Source organism: Pseudorasbora parva, chromosome 25 (genome assembly GCF_024679245.1).
Source record: "Pseudorasbora parva isolate DD20220531a chromosome 25, ASM2467924v1, whole genome shotgun sequence".
Lineage (NCBI taxonomy): Eukaryota > Metazoa > Chordata > Actinopteri > Cypriniformes > Gobionidae > Pseudorasbora > Pseudorasbora parva.
This window is the reverse complement of record NC_090196.1, coordinates 24,884,078-24,908,389: the sequence shown is the minus strand read 5'-3', so window position 1 is coordinate 24,908,389 and position 24,312 is coordinate 24,884,078. Positions and strand designations below refer to the sequence as shown.

The 24,312-nt window shown below is 38.0% G+C and overlaps 2 protein-coding genes across 10 annotated transcripts in view; both read right to left on the bottom strand.

Moving 5' to 3' along the window:
* Window positions 1–1,274: 1,274 nt before the first annotated feature.
* Window positions 1,275–16,906, bottom strand: ppp6r3 (protein phosphatase 6, regulatory subunit 3). Of its 9 annotated transcripts, XM_067435837.1 has the most exons (27): window positions 16,170–16,360; window positions 15,146–15,291; window positions 12,644–12,822; window positions 12,315–12,548; window positions 11,984–12,170; window positions 11,756–11,893; window positions 10,382–10,447; window positions 10,085–10,197; window positions 9,836–9,949; window positions 9,620–9,749; window positions 9,138–9,290; window positions 8,674–8,832; window positions 8,514–8,578; window positions 8,282–8,397; window positions 8,120–8,205; window positions 7,912–7,998; window positions 7,610–7,707; window positions 7,189–7,243; window positions 6,954–7,084; window positions 6,747–6,868; window positions 6,450–6,624; window positions 5,606–5,703; window positions 5,345–5,528; window positions 5,017–5,034; window positions 4,072–4,182; window positions 1,935–2,021; window positions 1,275–1,851 (listed from the first exon to the last, which is right to left on the bottom strand). In XM_067435837.1, the coding sequence occupies exons 4-27, from the start codon at window positions 12,539–12,541 to the stop codon at window positions 1,800–1,802; spliced, it is 2,772 nt and encodes a 923-aa protein (XP_067291938.1). In that variant the 5' UTR covers window positions 12,542–12,548; window positions 12,644–12,822; window positions 15,146–15,291; window positions 16,170–16,360; the 3' UTR covers window positions 1,275–1,799. The 9 variants fall into 9 exon arrangements, with proteins under 9 accessions (XP_067291938.1, XP_067291939.1, XP_067291937.1 ...); XM_067435838.1 differs by lacking the exons at window positions 15,146–15,291; window positions 16,170–16,360 and adding an exon at window positions 16,757–16,906; XM_067435836.1 differs by lacking the exon at window positions 15,146–15,291.
* A 5,108-nt stretch (window positions 16,907–22,014) lies between these two features.
* lrp5 (low density lipoprotein receptor-related protein 5) overlaps window positions 22,015–24,312 on the bottom strand; it is a 71,483-nt gene continuing 69,185 nt past the window's right edge. The window contains exon 24 of the mRNA XM_067437271.1: window positions 22,015–23,683. Coding sequence (XP_067293372.1) covers window positions 23,422–23,683 — 262 coding nt within the window. The 3' untranslated portion in view covers window positions 22,015–23,421. The remainder of the gene's footprint in view (window positions 23,684–24,312) is intronic.

Genomic DNA, 24,312 nt, shown 5'->3' with positions numbered 1-24,312 from the left:
CCCTAGCGGCAGCAAATTTAATCTGCCCGCAAGTGTCAAACATCTTTATGTGGGTCTGGCGGCTTGTCAGGCTAGCTTCCAGGTTAACCACTAGGAACTAAGTCACTCATAATTAACTCTGAACACAACGGGATTGTAATGATAGATTTAAATTATTATTACATAAAATGATTTATCAGTCATAAAATAAATTCAGTAGTAGCAGTTGCTTCTACTGACAGTTTAATACTCGTTTGTAGCGGACTTCCTCCAAAAATATACACGTTTGGAAGACCAGTTAAAAATATTTTAAATAAGGATATCCACTACTCATTAAATTAATTGCTAGTCTTTTCACAACCTATGACTAACAATATAAAGAGAAATTAAGTTGTGAAAGCTTAGCCTTTTCCCAAGTATGTTACTGTGCCATGTCTGTGCTATTTTGCTGTTGCTGCTCCCAAAGATTTTTTTAAAAAGGACATTTCGAGTCAAAGCTAGTTGTATCAAGGTACCAAGTTTTACTGGATGTGGCCACAATTTTTCTTTTTATACGTGCTATTTTGCTGCCACCCAATGGGGTTAGAGCAAAAGTGCACCGTTTACTGAGCTGCGTGCAACATTGAAACCCTTCACACAGGGCTTCTAAAAATGACCAAGCCTGAAGATTCAGTCCTAAATAGAAAGTGGCCCAGTTGACAGTAAAGAACTGGTAGTAAATCATATAATTCCACCATACTGAGCAGGATGACAGCAGTCAACATACCTGGATTGGAACAGGACAGGCCTTGCTTGATCTCTGGCAAAATCAACTCTCATTGAGAAATACACGTTTAATGACTGAACCTTATCCTTCTTGCTGGCACAGATAGCGTTTTATTACAAAAAGAAAAAAAAAAGGCGATGCATGATCATTGTAGCATTCCCATCACTCTTCAGGTAGAAAGGTTGACTTGTTTGGAGAGGATAACAGTTATAAAAGTTGGGCTGTGTTTAATGCAGGCCCGTAGGTAAGAATGATTCTTACTAGCTACATGCAAATGGAGACCCATCTGTTCATTCACTCCAGATTAGAATTTCAAGGGATGAGGGGCATGTATGTAACATCATCTCTTTAAGAATAAATTAAGTTAAAAACTATACCAAAACGTGTTGCTTTTGTCCAAATCTTGCTCATGTTGAAAGGATACAACAATTAACACCTCTGGCAAAATAAATCAAATTTCTGAATATCTCAAAATCAGTTTCATCTAACATTAAGTTAAAGAATAAAACAGACCGACATAGGTTGCCAATTTAAGATTCCTGTGGTAGCTGTTGCTTTTACTTGGAAATTAAATAGCAGATTTTTGTGCAAGAGGAAAATCCTATCAAAAAAGACAGCTTATATTTTGGTCACACTTTAACGTTCCAATCGGTATAGTTCGGTTTCTAACAATCCTCTGTTTCTGTATACATTTGTCTTTTATAAAATATTTTTTTTTTATTCATACAATCATTTTTTAACTAGCAACATTACTATTCACTTAAGTGGCAAGATGTCAGACAGATCACCTAATAAGAACAATAGTATATAAACGACTGAAAAAAATCATTAGAGTATGTTTCTCTTCATAACAGTTCAAATTTTCTGTACAACTGTCTAATATGAATATTGCTGGTCCTGATCTGGTGGCGTCAGTGCAGTGCTGGAGTAAGAGACAGCAGCAGCGGTGGTGGTGGTTGTGGTTCTTGGGGGCTCCAGTCTGGCACTGGCCTCTCCCGGTGGTCCTGGAGAAGGGGTGTGCGGTGGCAGGAGCGGACTGACAACGCTACTCTCCTCATGCTGGACCATTCACTGCTGCCTCGGGGTTGGCCGTGCACTGCTCTGATCTGGTTGGGGAAAGGGGGAGGGGCTGGATGTGATTTGTGAAAGCAACAGAAAACTAGAAAAAGGCGGAGGGCACAGAACTTACTTGGCTTCATCCATAGCAGCCGCATCCTCAAGAGGACCATTTAGAGCTTCGCAAGTGGCTTTTGCTTTCTCTTCTAAGTGCTTTACGCTGAAGTAGAAAAAGACAAATTAGATATGTAGATGTATAAATAAAAATAAATAAAAAAGCTGTTAATATTACTCAGTATTTGTGTAATAATTACACTATAAAATTACACCTTAAAGTGTAACTGAAACTTCCATATATGACAGAAATTTAGGACTGCAATCTCACTTATCAAAACATTGTGATCGGATCAGTGTAATGTGAACACAATCCAGCCTCTGATCTACATTCAGAGGGCCACCTCATAGTTCGAATGAATGCTCTTTAAAGTGATCTTATTTCTTTAATGCAAAAGTTGTTCAGATTCTGCTGTTTTTTACAGATAACAATATAAATGCTTGCGCAATTTTTAAGCATGAAATGCGTCAGAATAATGGCTCTTTTTTCATCATACAAGATTATTGTTGGGAAAATTTAATTGGTATATTATGTAGGTCTACTCTATTTGTGATCGATTGTACATTTGTTGAACAAATCACACAACTTCTGTGCTGTGTGCACTGCCTTAGAATAGTGAATAGCTAAAAGTGAATGTTTATTTTACAAGCACTGCCTTTTGAAGCACTGCCTATCAAACGCACCAGACATAATTGAAAAATTATGCAATAAACAGAAATCCGATCAGTTATCCAGATAGAGGCCTCTTAATGTGAACGAATGTAAACACGCAGTGTCCTGATGATTTTCTTGATCAGATCACAGTGATTGCATGTTAATGCTAAGCTTAAACACAGTCAAAGGAATGATGGGCCTAAAGAATGAAAGCTGTTTAATTTATTTGGATATTTAACATATATTTGCGTTGATTCTGAAAATAATCAACATCAGCTGATTAGACATGTTTGGCCAATAAAAAGCAGTAGTTTTACCTACTTTTAATCTAATGAAACTCTTATATTTAAACAACAAAAACTGTAAATAAGTAGACTGTGCCAGCCTGATCTACTGGCCCTCCAACTCAGCCTGGAAACCTGTACATTCATTTCTACTGCTTCTGTTAGTGGGAACTTAGGCCCCATTTACACTGCATGGTTCAAGTGACCCAATTCCGATTTTTTCCTCTCATGAATTCCGATATCCTCAGATCGGATTCAGGCCTCACTCATATGTGCTAATAAATCCGATATGATTCGGATACGTGCATTTGCGTCTGCCATGTAAGCGGTCAGAGCGGATATTCCCTGTAAATGCGAGTCATACATCAAAAAAGGACGGAGGCGAATGACGTCAACTCAGGTGGACACAAACTGCGATTAAAGGCCATTGTTGCCAAGTCCTCGGTTTTCATGCACAATTGGGCTACTTTAACACAGTTTTCAGTTGCAATTGGATGGGTTGTTATGAAAACCTGGCAACCCTGTCTAGGGCTCTCCTCTTTTCCTCCACCTTAAGAGAGAATTGTTTTGCCGACTTTAAAGATGTGTGGAACAGTGCAGACAGCAAAACATTGTACAATCATTTTGTCTGCATCCATTGCATATCGCGCTGTTTTACCCTTTCACCGGTTAAGAACGTCTTGGGCTGTTTTGCCAGTGTACAGTGTAAATGCAAATATCAGATACGGATCACTTTTAAAAAGATGATGCAAGCGGGTCGTCAAAAAAAAAATCGGATAGTCACCAAATCGGAATTGTGCATAAAGACCTACAGTGTAAATGCAGCCTTATAAACCTGGCGCACGATTGGCGAGTTTAACACGATGACGGATAGAGAAGTGGTGGGTCCTTGCCTTTTGATGATGCCTATTGTGGTCTGATTGGTTGAAGGACTATCCAATTGAGTACAGAGTCATTTGAATTATGCTTGTTGATCACACCTCTTGTGCAGTAGAAAATACAGAGCAGACTCCCCAGACCAATGCTCAATCTTAAATTGAGCTTGGTCGGGTGATAGTCAGACAAGAAAATAAGCATCTTTATGCAAATGATATTGCATTATGTATATGTTAGCATTATAGTAACATCACCACTGAAGTCTCTAGACACTACTAACAGAAAATGAATTGTTTAATACTCCAACTGACTTCATAAATAAATACAGTAAAGACTCTTACCCTGGTTTCTGACAGTTGCTAGGAGGACAATTGCTTTTCTCAGGTTCACCACTCTCTGCAACAAACAACTTTGCAGATGCGTCTTCAGAGGTAGATCGTTTCTCTTCCTCGCTAGAGGACAATCAGAGAAGAGAGGATTTTAAGAAGGAGTTTTCAATGCCACTCTTTTAAAAAATAAAACCCCCATTTTAAATCCCTGGACAAACATGCAGAATGTTTAACAGACCACATTCAAAGCAACGGGGCAAAACGAAAAATGTTCTGAAATGGGATTCAGTGGACAAATGAGATGTGACGAACTATGAACCACACAAAAACTGGTTTAGACAATGGGCTTGTTTAGTATGTGGGGGTGAAATGGTGTAAAAAAAGCTAGCAATTTTTGCAACGTGATCGCATGCCAGCCATCTTTACCTTCAGGGTGGCATCAGTACAAAGGTGTTTAACTATGTCCTCCTCTAAAAAATGTTATATGTAAAGACGATTATATGCTTATTTCTGGTCAAGAGAAGGTTTACAGAGAAGCATCCTCCTTTATCAAGATGGATTTACACATATTAAAGTTCACGCAGAGCCTGGATTTTAAAAGGCCGGCTCGTAGTCATTAATTTAGCCCTGTGAAAGAGCCATGGGACCAAACTTCAGCAGAGGATGAGGATGGAATCCATAAATCACCACCTGCGGTTGGTGACTGGGAAACATGGGCTTCAGTCTTTTGGATTCAGAAAGAGCTACATCTAAGGATGTATGGGGCTTTCATGCCATTAACCACCTGTACATCTGATATTAACATGCAAATGGTGATGGATACATTACGGTTTAAAAGAAAACAAACATACGAACAAACGAACAAACAAACAAAACATGGTTACAAACCAAAACGCAGTGGCTGACATAGGAAAAACCAAACAAAACAAGACACGCCCCCTGATTGGCTGTACATACCGATACGATTTCAACACTCTGAAGCCACACGCACGCCAAAGAGAGAGAGGAAGCTCATGTTGTAAGAGTTGCAGTTCAAGAAGGACAGATTGTTCTTTTTTTGCATTCTCAAACAGACAAAACAGATGTTACAAAGCTCTGCATCTTAACAGGCCCCATTAAAAAGAGTCAGTGGGCGGTCCAAGGCCTGGCTGGCTCTAGGTACAGGAGGAGGAGGATACGTGACAAGGAAAAATCAGGTCTACATGCAGAGTGAAGTGAAGCCAGTGTCTCAAAAGGGGAGAAGAGGAAGTGATGAGGCACTGCGTGAGAAACCTGCAGGACTCACCTTTTGAAAACAGCAGTTTCAGTTTTGGCGTCGACAGTAAGGCTGACCGTCTCCTTCATAGAGCCATTGGTGACTGTTTCTGTGATACGGTCACTGATAGGCTCTTCCTCTGGGTCCGATCCGCCTCCTGCCTTCCCTCTAGGGGAAGTCGGGGTGGTCTCATTGGAAAGCCACTGATCTGCATCTAAAAAACAAAATGGTTTTAATCCAACCACTGCGTGTTGACATAGACAGAGAAATGGTTAGATGGTCTAGTCTTACTTTCTTGTTGCATGGGCGCATTGACTCCCAGAGGGTCCACCGCTTCTATGCTGGTCTCCATGGCTACAGGGGAATTGCTCCTCAAAGGATCCTTGGGACTAAATAAAATGGAAAAAAGAACATCTAATTAAATGTACTTGCTTAGAGCTGCATTTTGTATCCGCTTGTTAAGTCGTGACGTAAGGAACGCCGTTTCTGGGTCCAAGCCTCAACTCGTTTCACTTGAGAATGCCATCGACGCCAGTTTATGAACGCTATTTTTTCATATTAAACATTAAACATTAAAAAAAGTTAAACATTTTAAATACTTACAGTCTACACAACATTCTCTATGGTCACAGCGTTACAGACATTAATATTTTAACGATTTAGAAAAGATGAATCACTGTCTGGCCATCTGGAACTGGTATGGAGAAAAAGGTTATTATAACTTTTTTTTGTAGTATTACACCACATTGTGTGTGTATATTAGCACTGTTTGTAGTTTTTCTTGTGGTATAAGAGAGCGTTTGTACCCGGAAGTGCCACCGCGTGACATCAGCCTTAACAACCGGATATCTTCACTAGTGTGGGTCTAATACGTTTCTACAATGAATACAAATGCATTAATATAATTTATTAATACAGATTTTATAAAATGACAATAAATGTTACCACACATACATATATAAAATGTATTATAAATATCAAAAAAGGAGAAAAGGGAGCCTTTTACATTCAAAACCATTTAAAATTTACACACAAAAAAAGTCTGCATAGACCATTGCGTGACCGTTTACATGACCTTAAGCACAATCAGCGCTAATTAATTTTAAACATGTATTCACACAGCATGTGAATGTACCTGACGGGTGTGAAGCTGGAGAAGTCAGCCCAGCCCGTCTCTGCATCGGAGCTCGGAGAGTTCCAGCCTGAAGGTTCAGGTGCTGCAGCCGGTGAGGTTGGCACAGGTGCGCTCTGAGTTGTGGAGTTGCCAGTGTCCATGGGTACGTCATCAAAATTTGCAGTCCATACCGGCCCTGATCGGAAGCAAAACACAGAAAAGGGATGTGTGATGTTAGAACTTCAGCTAAAAAATTCGGCGGCAGACACGGCAGCTGAGAAACTCATATTGGAGTTACTGCATTACTGCTATTCTCACCATCCCCAGAGTCCACTTCCATTCTGTCATCAGAGGTGGCATTAGTGGACTCAAACTGGTCTCGCTTCCCATCCTCCTCCTCAGAGTCTGTACTCTCTTCACTGTCTGTACTTCCTGAGCTCCTATGTAGGAAGAAAAAATAAAAAATAAAAAACCCAACAGTATAAGGAAAAGCACTTCAAAAGCATGTTCCAGTGCTTACAATACCTGGGACGTCTCTGAGCTTCAGGGGCAAAAGTGACATCCTTCTCATCCCAGATATCTTCCTCATCTGATCCGGCATCTTCGAACTGCTGGATCTTCTCCTTACAGCAGGCCTCAAAGAGTGCCATGTTCGCCTATGAGCACAACATGAACAAACTATGAAAACACATCATGAGCTATTCAATAAATTCAGCTAATAGTTAAAAAATGTATTTGATTAAATAAATCACATACTTACACTTTCATTTGTATTTAAGGAAAAATTGATGTCTGATATTCTATCAAAGGGAATACTGCAAGATTAAAAAGAACAGGTTTTAGTTTGGTAAAGTCCTTAAAACAGAGCAGCACCCAGTCCCCCACAGCATGACTAACACAAAAGAAGAATCCAATCAAGCGTGTTACAGTCACCTAGGCCACCACACCAGACTATTCAGACCATGTGTAAACAGAACAGATACATTTAAGTGATCAGATCAAATCTACAATGTATGATCCATGATTTAAACACCCAAAACAGGCTTTGTGAGTTCACTGAAAAGCAACTAATCTCTAAACAACCAAAAGCCCCACTAATAAGGCTAAACCCTCCCCAACTGATTCGTTACCAGCAGAAATGGCGGTAAATTTGAAAAGAATCATGCACGATGGGTACTTACTCCCCGACATCATCCTGATCGGCAAACTCTTCGTCATTGAAGCCAAACTGCTCAATAAAATTGGACGTCATTTGTTGCATCTGATAATCAGAAAAGGCCTGGCAAACCCAGGACCAATGATAATGATATAGTCTTGACACTACAAAGAAGCTTCATCTTGCATCAAAAAGACATTAAAAGGACTAAAACTATTTAAAAAGTATTAAGTTTCAATAGAAGGAATTAGTTTTATTTATATAGTACCATAAACATACTCGCATATAGATAACAGCTTTTATGAGCTCATCCAGGCACAGACTTACTTGCTGTAGTGAGGAGTCCTGATGAAATCCGCTGTCTTTGAAATCTACCTCATCATCACTGGAGGAGTGTATGTGGTGCGTGTTAACCTGAGAAAAGTACCAGGAAAATTTAGTTTAGATGCCAATGTTGCTATCAAAGGAACTGTCAAGCATTATAAAACAAAAGCAACGGTTACAGAAGCCAGTGATTAAGACTGAGCACACTTACTAAGTCTACAGTGTTTTTCTTGTTTGTATCTGCTAGCTGTCCTGAAGTAAAGGCTTCCCATCGTTCCCTGTCTTCCTCTGAAAGCTCTGCAAATAAGCAAATTTAAGTTGAAATGGCTTTGAAAGTAACTGCATAAAAATATGTTAATGCTGTCAAACGAACCTGAGATAAGCTGCTGAATTTGTGCCCCATTGGGGCCCTTTTCACTGTTGTGGACTATAGAGTTTGCTATTCTGGTCAGGTGACCCATGTAACCTCTCCGCCGCCCACCCTCAGCCCTGAAGAAAAAGAGAGGATTCAGTAAAGGCCTCTACAAACAATCACAGTCATAGATGTGTAAATAAGATAGTTCCTTTTCTTCATATGTAACCGATCTGATTTAGCGGTTACTTACTGCTCCTTCTCATTTGATCCCCAGGCATCAAGAATTCTTTGTATTAACTGGCACTTCTGAAATAGCTGCAGGTCAGAATGAAGAAGAACACATTAAACTTTGATGTGTAAAGCAAACAGCTTGTGTTTCAAATTATGAGTGGAAGGGATGAAAAACCCACATGTTTAATAAGGATGTTTTCTCTTATGGGCTCTTGGTCGTTTTCTCTGTTTATTTCAGGAGATTCACTTTGGGTTGAAGGCATCGCTAAGATCATCGCCGTACAGATTTCTACTTGTGTGTGTAGGAAATTATTCCATAAGTATTTGAAGTACATGTCCTACAGGAAAGGGGGAAAAAAGACTTTATTTTAGAACATTGTGGCATTGAAGCATAGATTATATAATAACCTTTCTGACATATCTAAATGTAAAACTGCATATGTAGTAAGTAAAACAAGATAGCCGATTAAGCTACCATTTAAAATGTAGGTCAATAATTTTTTTTAATCTTTTATTCAGCAAAGATGTGTTAAATTAATCAAAAATTACAATAAAGACATTCACAATATTTTAATTTAATTTTAAATAAATACTGTTCTTTTGAACTTTCTAGTCACCTAGAATCAGTGTCTGAAACACTCACTAGAATGACTCCCAAAGTGTTGAGGGCAATGAGCTCCTGGTTGATGATATGCGTGTTGGTCTGTAGAAGGCTAGTCACTAGTCGCACCACGTTAAGACGAGTATTTCCCACCGGTGGATCCAATACTCCCCATGTGGTGTTCAAGACAGTTTTCTAATATGTAAACAAAAAACAGCAAAGATAAGTTTGAATGACCTAAATGACGTACAAATACTTTTTTTCTGACCTTTACTTAAAGATGAGGCTTAACTAGTTAAGTTGAATTTGATACCCTCGTGTCATATTAATCCAACATATATGGCTATGTATGCAAGACTATTATTTGAAACGGTAAGATTCTGCCAGGTTATATTTGTACAGGAACAAAGTCTTGTTGTCTAAAGCTTAATGTAATTAGGTATTTGGAGATTACGGTCTAAGTGAGGTCAGCTGATATAATGTGCTAAAGTTGCAACACACATTCGTAGTGTTTTCACACTCACCTTTGGGGGCTCGAGCAAAAGCTGGTGAAAATCTTTCAGTCTTGGTCTGACGGCATCTAGAATACTCTGATTGACAGAGAATGATGGGTGGTTCATTCCAGGGGGGCAAATCTCCAGATGGCCTTCAAACCTGAAAGAGAAAACCAAGAATGATTTTCAGACATGAACAAAAAACACAGAACACTGAAAAATGCACTTGCGCTACAATGCACTCACGCTGGTCTCCGTGTCTCAAACAGAGTTAGAAGAATCTGAATTACGCTGACTATGGCAGACTCGTTCTTTTCTTTGTCGAAGATGTTTGAAAGCAACTGCTCTACTGTCTCTTGTCTGAATAGGAAGACAAACAGTCAATTCAGAACTACGGTATTAGCATGCCTGAAACTAGAGCTCAAACTTAATCCCTCCAAAAATGCCACTTTATAAAGTCAGTAGAAAGAAAGGTATTGACATGGACAAACTCACTTCTCCAGTGTGGCCAGCAGGGGGTCAGGCTCCGAGCAGCCCTGGACTTGGAACATTTGATCTCTGCTCAGCCGAATGATCTCACAGAGCGACTGGGATGCGTTTGAGTGTCTCTATGTGAAGAGAACAAACCATTACTGTTATGTAGCTAGCAAGTAGGGATGGGTCATCAGGAATCAACAATTAGAGCCTGGCAGACACACATTTCAACTTAACACTTCGACTAGCTCCATCTATTTCCAAAAAAATTATTATTCATTGAAATCTTCGTTAATCGGTTTATTGGACTTCACTTACATCCTCATCTTGTGATGGTTGCACCATGTCAACCAGCCTCTGTATAACTTTCTCTTCATTTAGCCACTGCAGGAGAACAGATCAAGAGGAAACTGTGAGGTGGTATTATGATGACAGTGAGTGGATTAAAAGAGTAATCCTTGATGAATTTCCTGCTGTATTCAAATGAAAAACATCTAGATCTACAGAACGAAAAACTATGCATGCTAGTTGTCGTCACGATACCAAAATTATGACTTCGATACCAGACTAAAATACCTTGATACCAATACTAAATCGATACCACGGTTAAAAAAAACAGATATGAATATGACAACATAACTTATTATTCATTGTTTTGTTATTTTTTAATAAAAATTCCCTTGGCCAGCATGTTCCTGCGCTGGTTTTTGACCATTCCCCCTCTTATTCCTATAATAACTACATGCCAATGTGATCATCCTCACATAGATCACATTATCAAGCATGTTATTATTCACTAGCCTTTCACTTCTCAACAGGTTGGGATGACCAAAATCTTATTTCATGATACGAGTAATTTAATATTTTTTAAATGTAATTTTATAATTATATAGATTTTTAATTGTATCTTTGTTTTTAAAAATAAGCAAAAAATGCAAATTACAAACAATATGACCAAAACAGTGATTTTTTTTCAGCTACTTTAGGTCTATTTAACAGCAAGTCAAGAAAATGAATAAATAATTAAATATAAAACTGCTTAGTTAGTCTTCACGCTATAATTTAACTATACACTGATTCTTAATAAATATAAATTTAGTTATTTAGCCAAGCATGTGGTGGTTTTCTATTTTTCATTGGTGTTTGATTAACATTAATCACACAGAATATTAGGTCTACCTTAAGACCTGCACGGCTCTCATTACCTCAGCTGTACACGCTCACTAAAGACATATCCGACTGTGTTTACCTGAATACTCGCCAGACCATGCATTTGCACATATTTTTGACCATTCAAACCCAAACAATAATCCGCTAAAGAACTTTTGCGCCGTGCCTTTTCTTCTCATGCGCGCATATTTCTTTTGCTTTCTCTGTTATGCGCTGCACGTATATATTTAACTCGTCTACTTCCAATGTTTAGGGAATGAAGGAAGCAGAGCTCTGCACACACCTCACCTGCTGTCACACATCGATGCAAATTAAGAAATACAGCTGATATTAGCACTGTCCTCCTCTAAGTACCGGTACTAATACAAGTCCATATCGTACCATTTGTAATAGCAGGGTATCGCAATACCGGTATATCGTGCAGCACTAGTACATGCAAAAAAACAAAACGCATTACCTTAACAAAACAGACGCAACATCATAGAAACCCTAATATATAGTCCTGTAGGTATGAGAACTCACATTTAATACATCTTGTCTAAGTTGCTGTGGCTCAATGCAGGTGAGCATCCTGAGCAGGAGGTCCATAATGGCAGATGTCCCTATGTGCTTGATCATCAGATCCACAAAATCTTCCCTCTTCCTGAGGAACTCCACAATCTAAAAGTAGAAAGGAGGTTTTTTTTTTGTTCACTTTAGTTTCATGCCTCCATATCTCCTGAACACGAACCAGTATGTCTGATCACATACCTGCTCTGGTTTCCTCCCAATAAGGATGCTCAGGACCTTGCTGAAAAAACTGGCCAGTAGCGGATTGAGGGGAGGCTCATTCTGTAGAAAGCTGTAGAGCTTCATCAGTAAACTTTCATCTTCACCCAGCCTGTCATTGATCTGGCCAACGTCTGAGGTCAGGAGTTCACACGATATGTTGGGATACCTTTCCATTAAAGAGACATGAAATTAAACAACTAAATGAGTCGCCAAATATCCCTTAATTACATCAAACTAGACAAACATTTCTGCTATACATTTTTTTTTTATTTTGACCTATGTTGGATTAGCAAGCATCAAACATTCGTACTTATATTTGATCTTCTCCTCCACATCATCATTGGGCTCCTGGGTGATGTAGCCAACGAGATCCTCCATGCACTGTGGCCTCACCAGGAAGTCCACAAGCTTGTGGTTCTGAGCCTTGCACTCCTGTAGGACGTCCTCCTCATCCATTACCTCCGTCAGCGTAACATCATCCTTTTCCAGGAGTGTGTCGATGTGGGACGTCGTGTGCAGATCAAACTTCCAAAACATGGTGCTGCTGAGGAATAAATAAATGGGAGGGGGTCCTTTTTAAATGCAAGAACTGAAAAATTTGCATTTTGACTGAAGGTGATTCATTACAAAAAGGCTTACCTGAGTGTAGCAGAGACCAGAGAGTAAAAACTCTGATTAAAAATAAAATAATGCTTGTGCTCTTTGGGACTTCTGGCCCATTACAGGCACCACAGGCGGTAGAAACTGGACAGACCCTCAAGTAAAGGACACATGCAGCAGAAATGTCCTCTGCCACAGCAAAAACACTCAACACACACCTGCAACAGAGAACGGACAGGAATGAGAGCGTTACAGCTAACATATCTTAACCATGGGTAAAAAAACAGTCAAATGCATCTCTCCTCTAACCCAAACCATCAAAGGTTAATCATTTCTATAAACAGACTTGACTAATTTTAAATTACCTTCGCTAGTTGTTAGTCACAGCATTCACAACAATTTAATCTGCATTTCATTCATTTTTAGCATCATTTCAAAAAACATGCTGTTAACAATAACACCAAGAGACCCTTTTCCAGTTCGTCAGGTTCTCAAATAGACCATTTACAGACAACTCCAAAATGTTTAATCAATACTAGTCTAGTTCTATCAATAGAGCAGGCTTTAATACAGAAACAATGCACCAGTTTACAATGACAAAACAACCGGTAGTTTTGATTGTGGGAAAAATAGGCTAAAGAAAACCAAACAAGTTCCTTGTTATGACACTGACAACCTAGCAACACAACACACACAGTTGCACTCTTACCAGACTAACTACACTGATCAATCAGTATCTGTCTATTACTACCTCAATGTGCTCATGACTGTGGTTTAATGTTCCTTTCAAGGAAGGCACATGATGTAATATCTAAAATAAGAGATTGAATTATACAAGGTTCAATACAAATATGTCCATTTGACAACTCAGGCATCAAATTGTTATAAGTGAGGAGAAACACAGAGGCAGCTATGCATTATTAAAGGTATCCAAGGCAAGGTTTTTTTAGTCTACAAGGTGGATGGACACACCACTGAGGTGAAAGGTTACAAAGCTGGCAAGCAGCCATCTTGACTTTCATGAATGGTTAAGAGGAAGGAAAGCTTATTAATAGACTAAGGGGGTTGGGCTAGGCTCACCCAAAAGAGCTTTGACATTGGCCTCCATCCATTCTCCAGTAAACACGCTTTCCGTCAATTTACAGACTTAAAAAAATAAATAAATAAAAAACATCCCAAAAAAAAAAAAAATTATTCGTAAAACTTTTGCTATACAAGCTTTTGTGATAATGTAACAAAGTTTGTTATAGAAATCAAGTCTCGGACTAAGTTACTAAAGAGAACTTAGTTTCCACCAACCCTGCTTTACTACTTTAAATCTGTATTAACACCCATTGTAGGAGAAGCAGTTAAAGACTAATTTGATAAAGGCATAAATTATCACTGCTTTTGCACAAATACCATCCATGTGTGATGTGGTTTGGGGAGGTCGTGCTCACACAGGTTATTAATTTTAATTTTTAATTAATTATAGTATTGATACTCACTGGGCATATCAACAAATAATCTTCACACAAAATACTACAGTACAAAGGTTTCAGGTCAGTACAACAGTTTTAAGAAACTCAATCAGCAAGGAAGCAATGTGTCAGACTTTAACATTGTAACAAGGTTGTTTTAAATAAATTTATTTTCTATTCATCAAAAAAATCCTGGAAAAAAAAGTTTTCAAAAAAATTATAGGCAGCAGCACAACACTGATAAATATTTCTTCAGAACCAAATGATTTCTGAAGGAACCTGTGAGACGACTGAAGACAAGTTACAAATTCAGCTTTGCCATCACAGGAATAAATTACTTTAAAATGGAATAGAAAATAATTTTTTACTGTAAATTGTTATCAAATAAATGCAGTCTTGGTGAGCACATGATATAAAAAAAAAAAGAGTTAAAAAACAAAAAAAAACAAGGAAAATGAAAACAGAACAAAAAAAACATGGAATATTAACAATATCAATCAAAGTGATGGATCATGATTATCTTGCAGCGCATTCTCTAATTATTAACTTACTAATCAACAGTCAAACGCAAGTTTTAAATTAATGTGTAGTGAAAAAATAACATCTATAATTATATGCATGCATCAGACAACAGAAACCACAGGCATTTTTTCTGTAGCCTAAGCCACCTCAACAATTTATATTAATATTATGTATATAGCAGACATATAAAACTTTACAGAAACATAAAATACCATTAGTCAATACACTTCTGGATAAGGAAGGTGACTGGATACGGATTTACAAACATATCTGAGTGAAGCATAACCTTTCATCTTTAAAATCTGGAGATTCCACATGCACTAACAAACTGACTGGTGTAAAAGGCTCAATTTAATGTATACCGCAGATGTCAAGAAGGAGGACAATGGCAACCATTTATATCACCTTATACCAAAAAGACCATTTCTATTAAACTGTCTCTTCATCACAAAACTAGATGTGATATTTTTAACACATTTACACTGTACAAATGTTTCCAGGTTCACTTTATCTAGAGCAAAAGGGCAAAGAACAACATATTACACTAGATCTTATATACCTGTCCCATTCAGCTTGAGTAACTCTGAGCTGAAGAAAATCCTCGTGACTCCCTTTCAGGGGCTATAAAAAGTGTTGCCAAACCTCTCCAGCATCCCAGAGGCCACAACAACACCACCAGTCCTCCGGTTGCACTCAGAACCGAGCCTGCAAAGATGATCTGCCTGAGTGAACTATAAAAATGTGCTGCTGTCAAACAAACTAACGTTAGATGGTTTTTTTTTTACAAGAGCTAACATGCTAACAGTCTTGTATGTGCTTTCATGTAAAATCACAACACAAGACCAGAAACAAAACAGATGTGATTTAAGGTGTTTAAATGAATGTGCCATTTTGCAAACCCAAAGATCTGAGATCAGTAACTTACAAATAGTAACCAGCTCCACAGAGCTTGACTGTTTAAAATCTGAACTGAAAAGATATTTGAGTGAAACATGCATTCGGTTCAATTTTTTAATATAACCAAAGTCCTTGAAAGATCCTTAAGAAATGCATTACTTAACTTTTTATGTGAAAATTAAAGCAGTACCCAAAACACTCGATTTGTTCAGCCTACAAAATATGAACATTTTCAAACCGGGTCTCTGTTGGTGTTTTGATTGCGTCTCAAAACCAAGTGAGATGCCTAACGTTACCTAGACAGAATTTTTGGGCTCCACAACCCCGTTCGAACATTACAACACACCCTCCATAAGCACTTATGTCGAACCATAATGTTGTCTATGTGCACTATTCTCTATGTTTTGATACATAGGCTTTGTGTCTCACTTTCCGAAGTTTTTCGGCATGTCGGGCCCCGGCATTAACGGTAGCTGACACTGAGCTTCCGCCAGCGAAATATCACAAATGTGTCACTTTTATAGAGGCTGGGTTGGTTCGAATACGCTGTAGGCATAGTATATGTAAAAATAATTTAGTTAAATGAGAAAATGGTGGGAATATAAACCATTCTGACTCGACAAAAGAGAGTAGTGGCAGCTGGCTAATGCTAAGCTACCAGAGACACACACAACACAAATACGTACCGATTAAGAAAGCGGAATACTGCCAAAGCCCGGCATGAAGACGGACGAACCTTTGGATAAAACGGTCACCGGAATAAAAAAAGAAAAAATAGGTCGAGGTATGAGAAAATGAGGTGTTTATAACAGATTGTGACAGGCGCGAAAAGAGAGACCATCAGAGTTCACTTTTCAAGATGGTGGCGTTATCAACTTCAACAGCCCCAACCCCCATCTAAGGTAGAGGAGCTGTCAATCAAAATCCACTGCCGCGCGCTGATTGGCTACCGTGGATGTCCGTTAAAGCGGGTCGTTTTTGTAATCTCGGACCGTGTGAGGTGAATCTCCGATTTAGAAACGTCACGTAAACAAAGATGATCTTTAAAACAATATCATCTTTGTTGGAACTATGAAAATATTATAATCATATATTTTAGAAGCAATATTTAAGTAAAACTAAATCATTGCGCACACCCACACTAGCTAGGGCCAATAGAATTTTAGGCCGATTTAAAATCGCTCGTCTGATTGGACCACGAGAATGTCAATCAAGTGCCGATTTCAAAACTAAAGTACGGCTATATCAAACCGCACATATTGCTTTATCTTACCTTCTTTGTGAGAGTTTGTCCCTTGAACGGAGTTCCTAAATTTCAACATATCCAAAACATAAAAATGACGAGTTTGTAGTTTCTTCACAATGTCAAACAGATCTCCTCGTTACAATGTCGCTTTCAGAATTGCCATAACCGGTTCGTTACTCGCAACGCCCTAGCAACAATAAGACGTCACGGTGATTGACATGGCGATGGTCCAATCAGCTACGAGTGAGTGAAACACATATTACTGAATGGAGCAGGCAGTTTGCCTTAAGAAAGCCATTAGGCTACTTCAAATTGCACACCAACATGAAATTGATTACATAAAACAGGAGTTTAATTCAAATCAACCCATATAATACAGCATACGCGTGTTTTAAATGGACAGTTCACACAAAAACAAACTGATAATTGAATGAATGAATAGTAAATGATTATTTCTGTGTGGACTATCTCTTTAAGATAACCTGATCTTTCTTTCTCTTTTTCCCTTCTTTTTTTTAATCTATTTAAGTGTTTCAATTTCTTGGGCTTTTTTAATAAAATATGGGTCAAAAGGTCCAGGCCCCATTTTTATGCTCTATAGCCTCTATAGCCTAGTGCAGACAGGCAATTATGGGTTTAGTGTAGCATGCCAAATAGGATCTGACGTATGACCCTTATGTTAAATGTGAGGCATAAATCTACAGCATCAGGCTGTGGAACTGATCTGTTACAGCTGATGACGGCTGTATTTCAGATCTATTTTCCGTTGCATGTTCCATAAGCATAACAAAATCTGCAAATGATTCATTGTATAGAGGAAAATCAGCCATATTTAATGTGTTTCATATGTGTCAAATTAACCCTATGATTCCACTGTGTTTCTGATTATGGACTGCCATGAGCTGATGTGGGTTTCCTATGACAAAAACCATGACTCTACTGAAGCGGTTTTACCCTGTAAAAAAATCAAACATCTGCATATGATTGTCTAACAATATCCTGCCTCTACTAATCAGAGATCATGTCATGAAAGCTGTGTAAAATGAATGTTAAGATGCATTGTGGGCTTCTGGAGCTGTGCGAAAGATGTTTCTCATGTCATCTTTCATTAGACAGAGGCAGTTATCATGATTACACAGTTTGGTCAGGTATTTTGTTCTCTTCTTATATCTTCTGCATGTACCGTCTGCTCTCAGATGAACAACACTCAAAGGAATGAAAATTGAAGCTCCGCACAAAAAATTGCATGTTCATACAAGGGATTCAATCATTAAGATTACTTTGCATAGTGCTTATATATTGGGCTCCAGTCAGTGTTACTTCATTAAAATTATTTCTATATTATTTTTTGGGGATTTTTTAATGTTTTAATCTAATGTTTTTATTGTATTTTTTATTTATTTATTATTTATTTAAATTAACGAAAATTAACATATTTTAATAGTTTTCATCAAGAATAACAACATTGGCTCCAATTAACTGTGCCTTTGATTTAAAAAAACAAAAAAAACATTACCGGTGTGCATCTCAAGACAAAACAATGACAAGTTGGTTTCTGTTAAGACAACTTAATCATGCAGTTTAGTCTGGGGCTTAAGCCTTGACTGTGAAACCACTCATGGATCCCCATAATTTAGGCAAAATGTGACCTGCTACACATTTTTTTTCAAATGTATAATCAGGGGATCTAGGATGCAATGGGTCCACTAGCTCTGGTGTTCTTTCCCTTTCTGACATGCATAAACGTGTTCTCACGTGTCTTTTTCCGGAGACGTGTTTTTTAGCTCCTCTAGTACTACACAGATCACAAACAACAAAGACAGATGGGTACATAGAGGGGTGTCGACATCTCCCCTCCCCCTTCGGCCGAGTCAGGAGCCTCACAACATGTGTTCACTTCTGTCAAGTGCTGAAAACAGTCCTTTAAGATGACAAATGAGAAAGGGTAATGCACTTTTAGTTCCTAACTGTTGTAAAGTAGCATTTGCCTAATTTTCTTAAGAGCCTTGGTGAAACTACATTTTTAATACATTCATAAACTAATGGATACATTAAAACATTTATTAAAAAATATAAATAATTCATAGGCATAACATTATGACAGGTAAAGTGAATAACACTGATTATCTCTTCATCACGGCACCTGTTATCGAGTGGGATATATTAGGCAGCAAGTGGACATTGTGTCCTCAAAGTTGATGCGTTCGAAGCAGGAAAAATGGGCAAGCGTAAGGATTTGAACAAATATGACAAGGGCTAAATTGTGATGACTAGATGCCTGGGTCAGATCATCTCCAGAACTGCAGCTCTTGTGGGGTGTTCCCGGTCTGCAGTGGTCAGTCTCTATCAAAAGTGGCCCAAGGAAGGAACAGTGGTGAACCGGCGACAGGTTCATGGGCGGCTAAGGCTCATTGATGCACGTGGGGAGCGAAGGCTGGCCTATGTGATCTGATCAATCAGAGAAACTACTGTAACTCAGATTGCTCAAGAGGTTAATTCTGGTTCTGATAGAAAGGTGTCAGAATACACAGTGTATCACAGTTTGTTGTGTATGGGGCTGCATAGCTGTAGACCAGTCAGGGTGCCCATGCTGACCCCTGTCCACCACCGAAAGCACCAACAGGGAGCATCAGAACTGGACCACAGAGCAATGACAGAAGGTGGCCTGCTCTGATGAATCACATTTTCTTTTCCATCACTTAGATAGCCGGGTGCGTGTGTGTTGCTTACCTGGGGAACATATGGCACCAGGATGCACTTTTGGAAGAAGGCAAGCCGGCAGAGGCAGTGTAATGCTTTGGGCAATGTTCTGCTGGGAAACCTTGGGTCCTGCCATCCATCTGGATGTTACTTTGACACGTACCACCTAAGCATTGTTGCAGACCATGTACACCATTTCATGGAAACGGTATTCCCTGATGGCTGTGGCCTCTTTCAGCAGGATAGTGCGCCCTGCCACAAAGCAAAAATGGTTCAGGAATGGTATGAGGAGCAAAACGAGTTTGAGCCCAACGTACAGATCTCAATCCAATCGAGCATCTGTAGGATGTGCTAAACAAACAAGTCTGATCCATGGAGACCCCACCTCACAAATTACAGGACTTAAAGGATCTGCTGCTAACATCTTGGTGCCAGATACCACAGCACACCTTCAGGGGTCTAGTGGAGTCTGCCTCGACGGGTCAAGTTTTGGCAGAAAAAATAGGACCAACACAATATTAGTCATAATGTTATGCCTGATCATTGTATACTTTATATAAATGATAGTACTAAAACTAAAATAATTTATGTATATCTGTAAAAGTAGGCTTCTTTATTTCCTGAAAATATTCAAACAGAAGTCTAAATTGTATAGTATTTGTTATAATTGTAATATTTATTAATTTATATTTTATTCAGGTGTGAAAATGGACCCATAAATTAATTCATGAGACTAACATGATTAAACACATACGTGAAAAAGAAAAATACATTAATACGTGATGTGATAAGATGTGAATATAAATATGAGGTAAAAATAGCCACACAAACCTCATTTATGTTTTGTTGTTGTTTTTACCCACATGAGGGCAGCAGAAGACAAAATGGCTGAAATCCCGAACCGCTGGCAATGATCAAACACAGATTTATTTCATTACCTTAACACGAAATTCCACTACAGCAATGTCACATTCAACAATAACATTTCATAACGCTCTGTTTGGAGTAATCCAAAGTGTTTCTGCATTCTTGGTCATGTTTGTTGGTTTAGCACTGGACTGAGACGCACCATGCTCAATTTAATTAACAATTGCCCTATTGAAGACTCGGGCTTCGTGTTCTCTGTATCTGGGATTTTTTTGCCTGCCGGATCACTTAGAGAAATAAAAGCACATCTGCTTTCAACAAGCCACATTATTGGAGGAATTCTTTACACACACAGCTGAATTAGCCAGTTATAGGCTATGTTACTTTACATACAGTAGGCCTACCGGTAAAAGTTTGGAAACATGACAAATTGTAATTGGTTTTGAATTGTAATTGTATTTTGTAAGCCTCCATTTATTTGATCAAAAATATAGGAAAAAAATGAAATATTGTGAAATATTACAATTTAAAATGTTTTTTTTTCCTTTGAATTTTCAACATAATTACTCCAGTCTTCAGTGTTACTACAGTGTTCCTTTAGAAATCATTCTAATATGAAGATTTATCAACAGTTGTAAAAAAAGTAAAAAAAAAAAAAAGTAAAATAAAAAACAGCATTTATTTAAAATAAAAATCTTTTCTAAAAAATATAAATCTTCACAATTACTTTTAATCAGTTCAACAAAATAATATTATACATTATACAAAGATATACCTTGCTGAATAAAAGTATACCCCCCCCCCAAAAAAAAGAAATTAAATTACTGACCACAAACCTTTGAACGGTGTAGTGTATAATGTTACAAAATAATTTTATTTTAAATAAATGCTGTTCTTTTTTATACTTTTTATTAATAAAAAGAATCCCGACAAAAGCATCACGTTATAAAAAAAATTAAAATCAAGCTGTACAAATATTTCCAATATTAACAAATCCTCATATTATATGATTTCTGTAGTATCACGTGACACGTTTTGCAACACAGAATTTTTATTTTATTTTAAAGTATATTCAAATAGAAAACCATTATTTCAAATTGTAATATTTCACAATAATACAGCTTTATCTGCATTTTGGTACTGTATGTAAATATGAGTTAACCTTTCACGAGAGACAATGCACCAACAAGCACCATGTTAAAGAAGACAATATTACATTTCTTAAAATAGAACCTTTATTATATATAAAAATGCTTTTGATACAAAAATTGTCACAAGTGTGCATTATATGAGGCATTTTTGTACACAAAACAAAGACATAGGTGGTGCACCGAAGAGCAAAAAGCTCCTCAGCGTGAGTGGATGGTTCAATCCAAACAGATTCAGTCAAAGCGCTGACCTGCCAAAGTGGTATAAAAATCCTAATAATCTCCATTCAGTCACATTTACGGTGAATAGTGTTACCTTGAGGGCAATTTAACGAGATCCATAATTGAGAAAAATGATTTGCATCACCTGTTAAAGTTTTCTAGAACGAGTATTTCCTTTCATCTAATATATGCAATATATGTCTTTTTGTAAAACACAACTAAAGTAATCAGTCCGCGAAACTCATTTAATCTTGTAGTCTTTTCTAGATCTAGAATTCTAGTTATGCACATGTAATTTCCATAAGTGCTCAATTTGGCAAAGAGAAAAAAGTACATTTCAAACATTTAATTTCATGATGTTTTAACCAAGAAAATCGAATTATCATTATAAAGAGGGAAATAAAGTTTGATTCTTCAACTTTACCATAAAAAAAGGGAGGGAAAAAAATCTGAATTTTTAAACCACACTTTTCTCAATTGCTTTTCATGACTTAAAAACAAGCAGTTTGTTACCATAGTATTACGGTAAAAGTAACCACATATCATAGCTTAGTTTAACTGTATTATTATTATTACAACTATAATTATTTTTTGTACTTTTTTAATAAACACCTACAATGAGTTCATTCCATGAGATCTGATCAAATCCATGTAGTTCACTACAAAGCAGGTGAGTTTCCGCTTCTTCAAAGGGATAATTCACTCCAATATAAAACATTTCTCATCATTTACTCACCCTCATGTCATCGCAAACCCTTAAGACTTTCCTTCTTTTGTAGAAAACAAAAGCAGACATCTATAAGAATGTCCAAGCAGCTCTTTTTTCATAAAATAAATGGTGACCATGACTGCCAAGATAGCTATCGTTTGACTACTGTTATGATGGTCTCCACTTTCATTATGAAAAGAGCAGCTTGCACATCCTGCTAAACGTCTCTTTTAATGTTTTACAGGGGAAAATAAGTCACACAGGTTTGGGTTGACAAGATTCGTAGTTTTTTAGTTGAACTATCCCTTTAAGACAGCATTTTAAACAAGACTCCTTCAAAGCAATGGCATTTCACATGTACGTTTTTCTATAAGAGATTAATAACAATTTTACAAATGGTCTATGGTCAGTTCTCATTATATAAACAAAACATTTGTAGCTGGCTGTTTTCATTCGTCATTATTTACAGTAAAAGATGTATGTACAATAGCAGCAAACACACTTTTGGTAAACAGGACAAACCAAACATATGCTTGGAATCGTATCATATTCACATACAACGTAATCAAAACAACACCTCATTGCCATTATGAAAAACATTAATTATTTACTTAATTACACATATGTACAACTCCTGTGCAGCGGATGATTTTGGTGTTAGATTGACGATTTGGTTTGCAATGAATTGGTATTATGTAAAAAAGATGATTAAATCATAACCATCTTGAAACAGTGATGCGGTTCTATTAAATTGCATTTCAGTTCATATTCTCACATATTGAAGAGCTTGTAGTGATTTTTTTGTTGGGGGGAGGAGGGGGGGCTTATAAAAACAACGTCATAATAGATTTACTCGTGCAAGCATCGTCCCTGTCACGACCGCTGTACATGGAACTCTGGGTGAAGATATCCGGAAAGCATTTCATGTACCTCCCGATAAGTTGAAATGTTTCTTGAACAAAGCGTGTGGAAAATAAAATAAAATCTTCTTTGTTTCTTCTTTAACTATTTAAAACTATTTACAAAGCGTGGCGGTTTGCCTGGTGTCATGAGGAGTCCGTGCAGGGCGAGGGGGGCGGGGGGCACAGGTGGAAGTAGCTGCGCTCAGTGGAGGGTGAGGGAGGGCAGCTCTCCTCCGCTGACATGTACTGGCTGCGGGGCGTGGGGGGCGGGGGGTAGGGGTCAGAGTCTGAATTGAGGTCCATGTAGTACTTATTGCTTTTCCAGCGGCTGGTGGTGTAGTCACTGTCACACACGTCTGTGCTGCAGGGGGTGGTGGGGGGCGCGACCCCACGCATCAAATATGGCCTGTCAAGGGGAAATATTCAGAGATCAGTAACATGAGACATTTGAGCTACACATCCAGTCATACTCAGCCATGTTTTTTTCATCTATGCAGCTATTCATCTTTCCATCCATATGTCCACATATCTATCCCTCTATACCAGATATTTGATCTATCTATCTATCTATCTATCTATCTATCTATCTATCTATCTATCTATCTATCTATCTATCTATCTATCTATCTATCCATCCATCCATCCATCCATCCATCCATCCATCCATCCATCCATCCATCCATCCATCCATCCATCCATCCATCCATCCACTCATCCATCAATCCACCCATCTACTCATCCATCCATCGATCCACCCATCTACTCATCCATCCATCCATCCATCCATCCATCCATCCATCCATCCATCCATCCATCCATCCATCCATCCATCCATCCACTTATTCATCCATCCACCAACCAATCCATCTACTCATCCATCCATCCACTTATCCATACATCCATCCATCAACTTATTCACCTACTTATCCATTCATCCATCAATCTACTCCATCCATCTATATCTATTATACTATTATACCATCTAATCTACATCCATCCATGTATGTCCACATATCTATCCCTCTATACCAGATA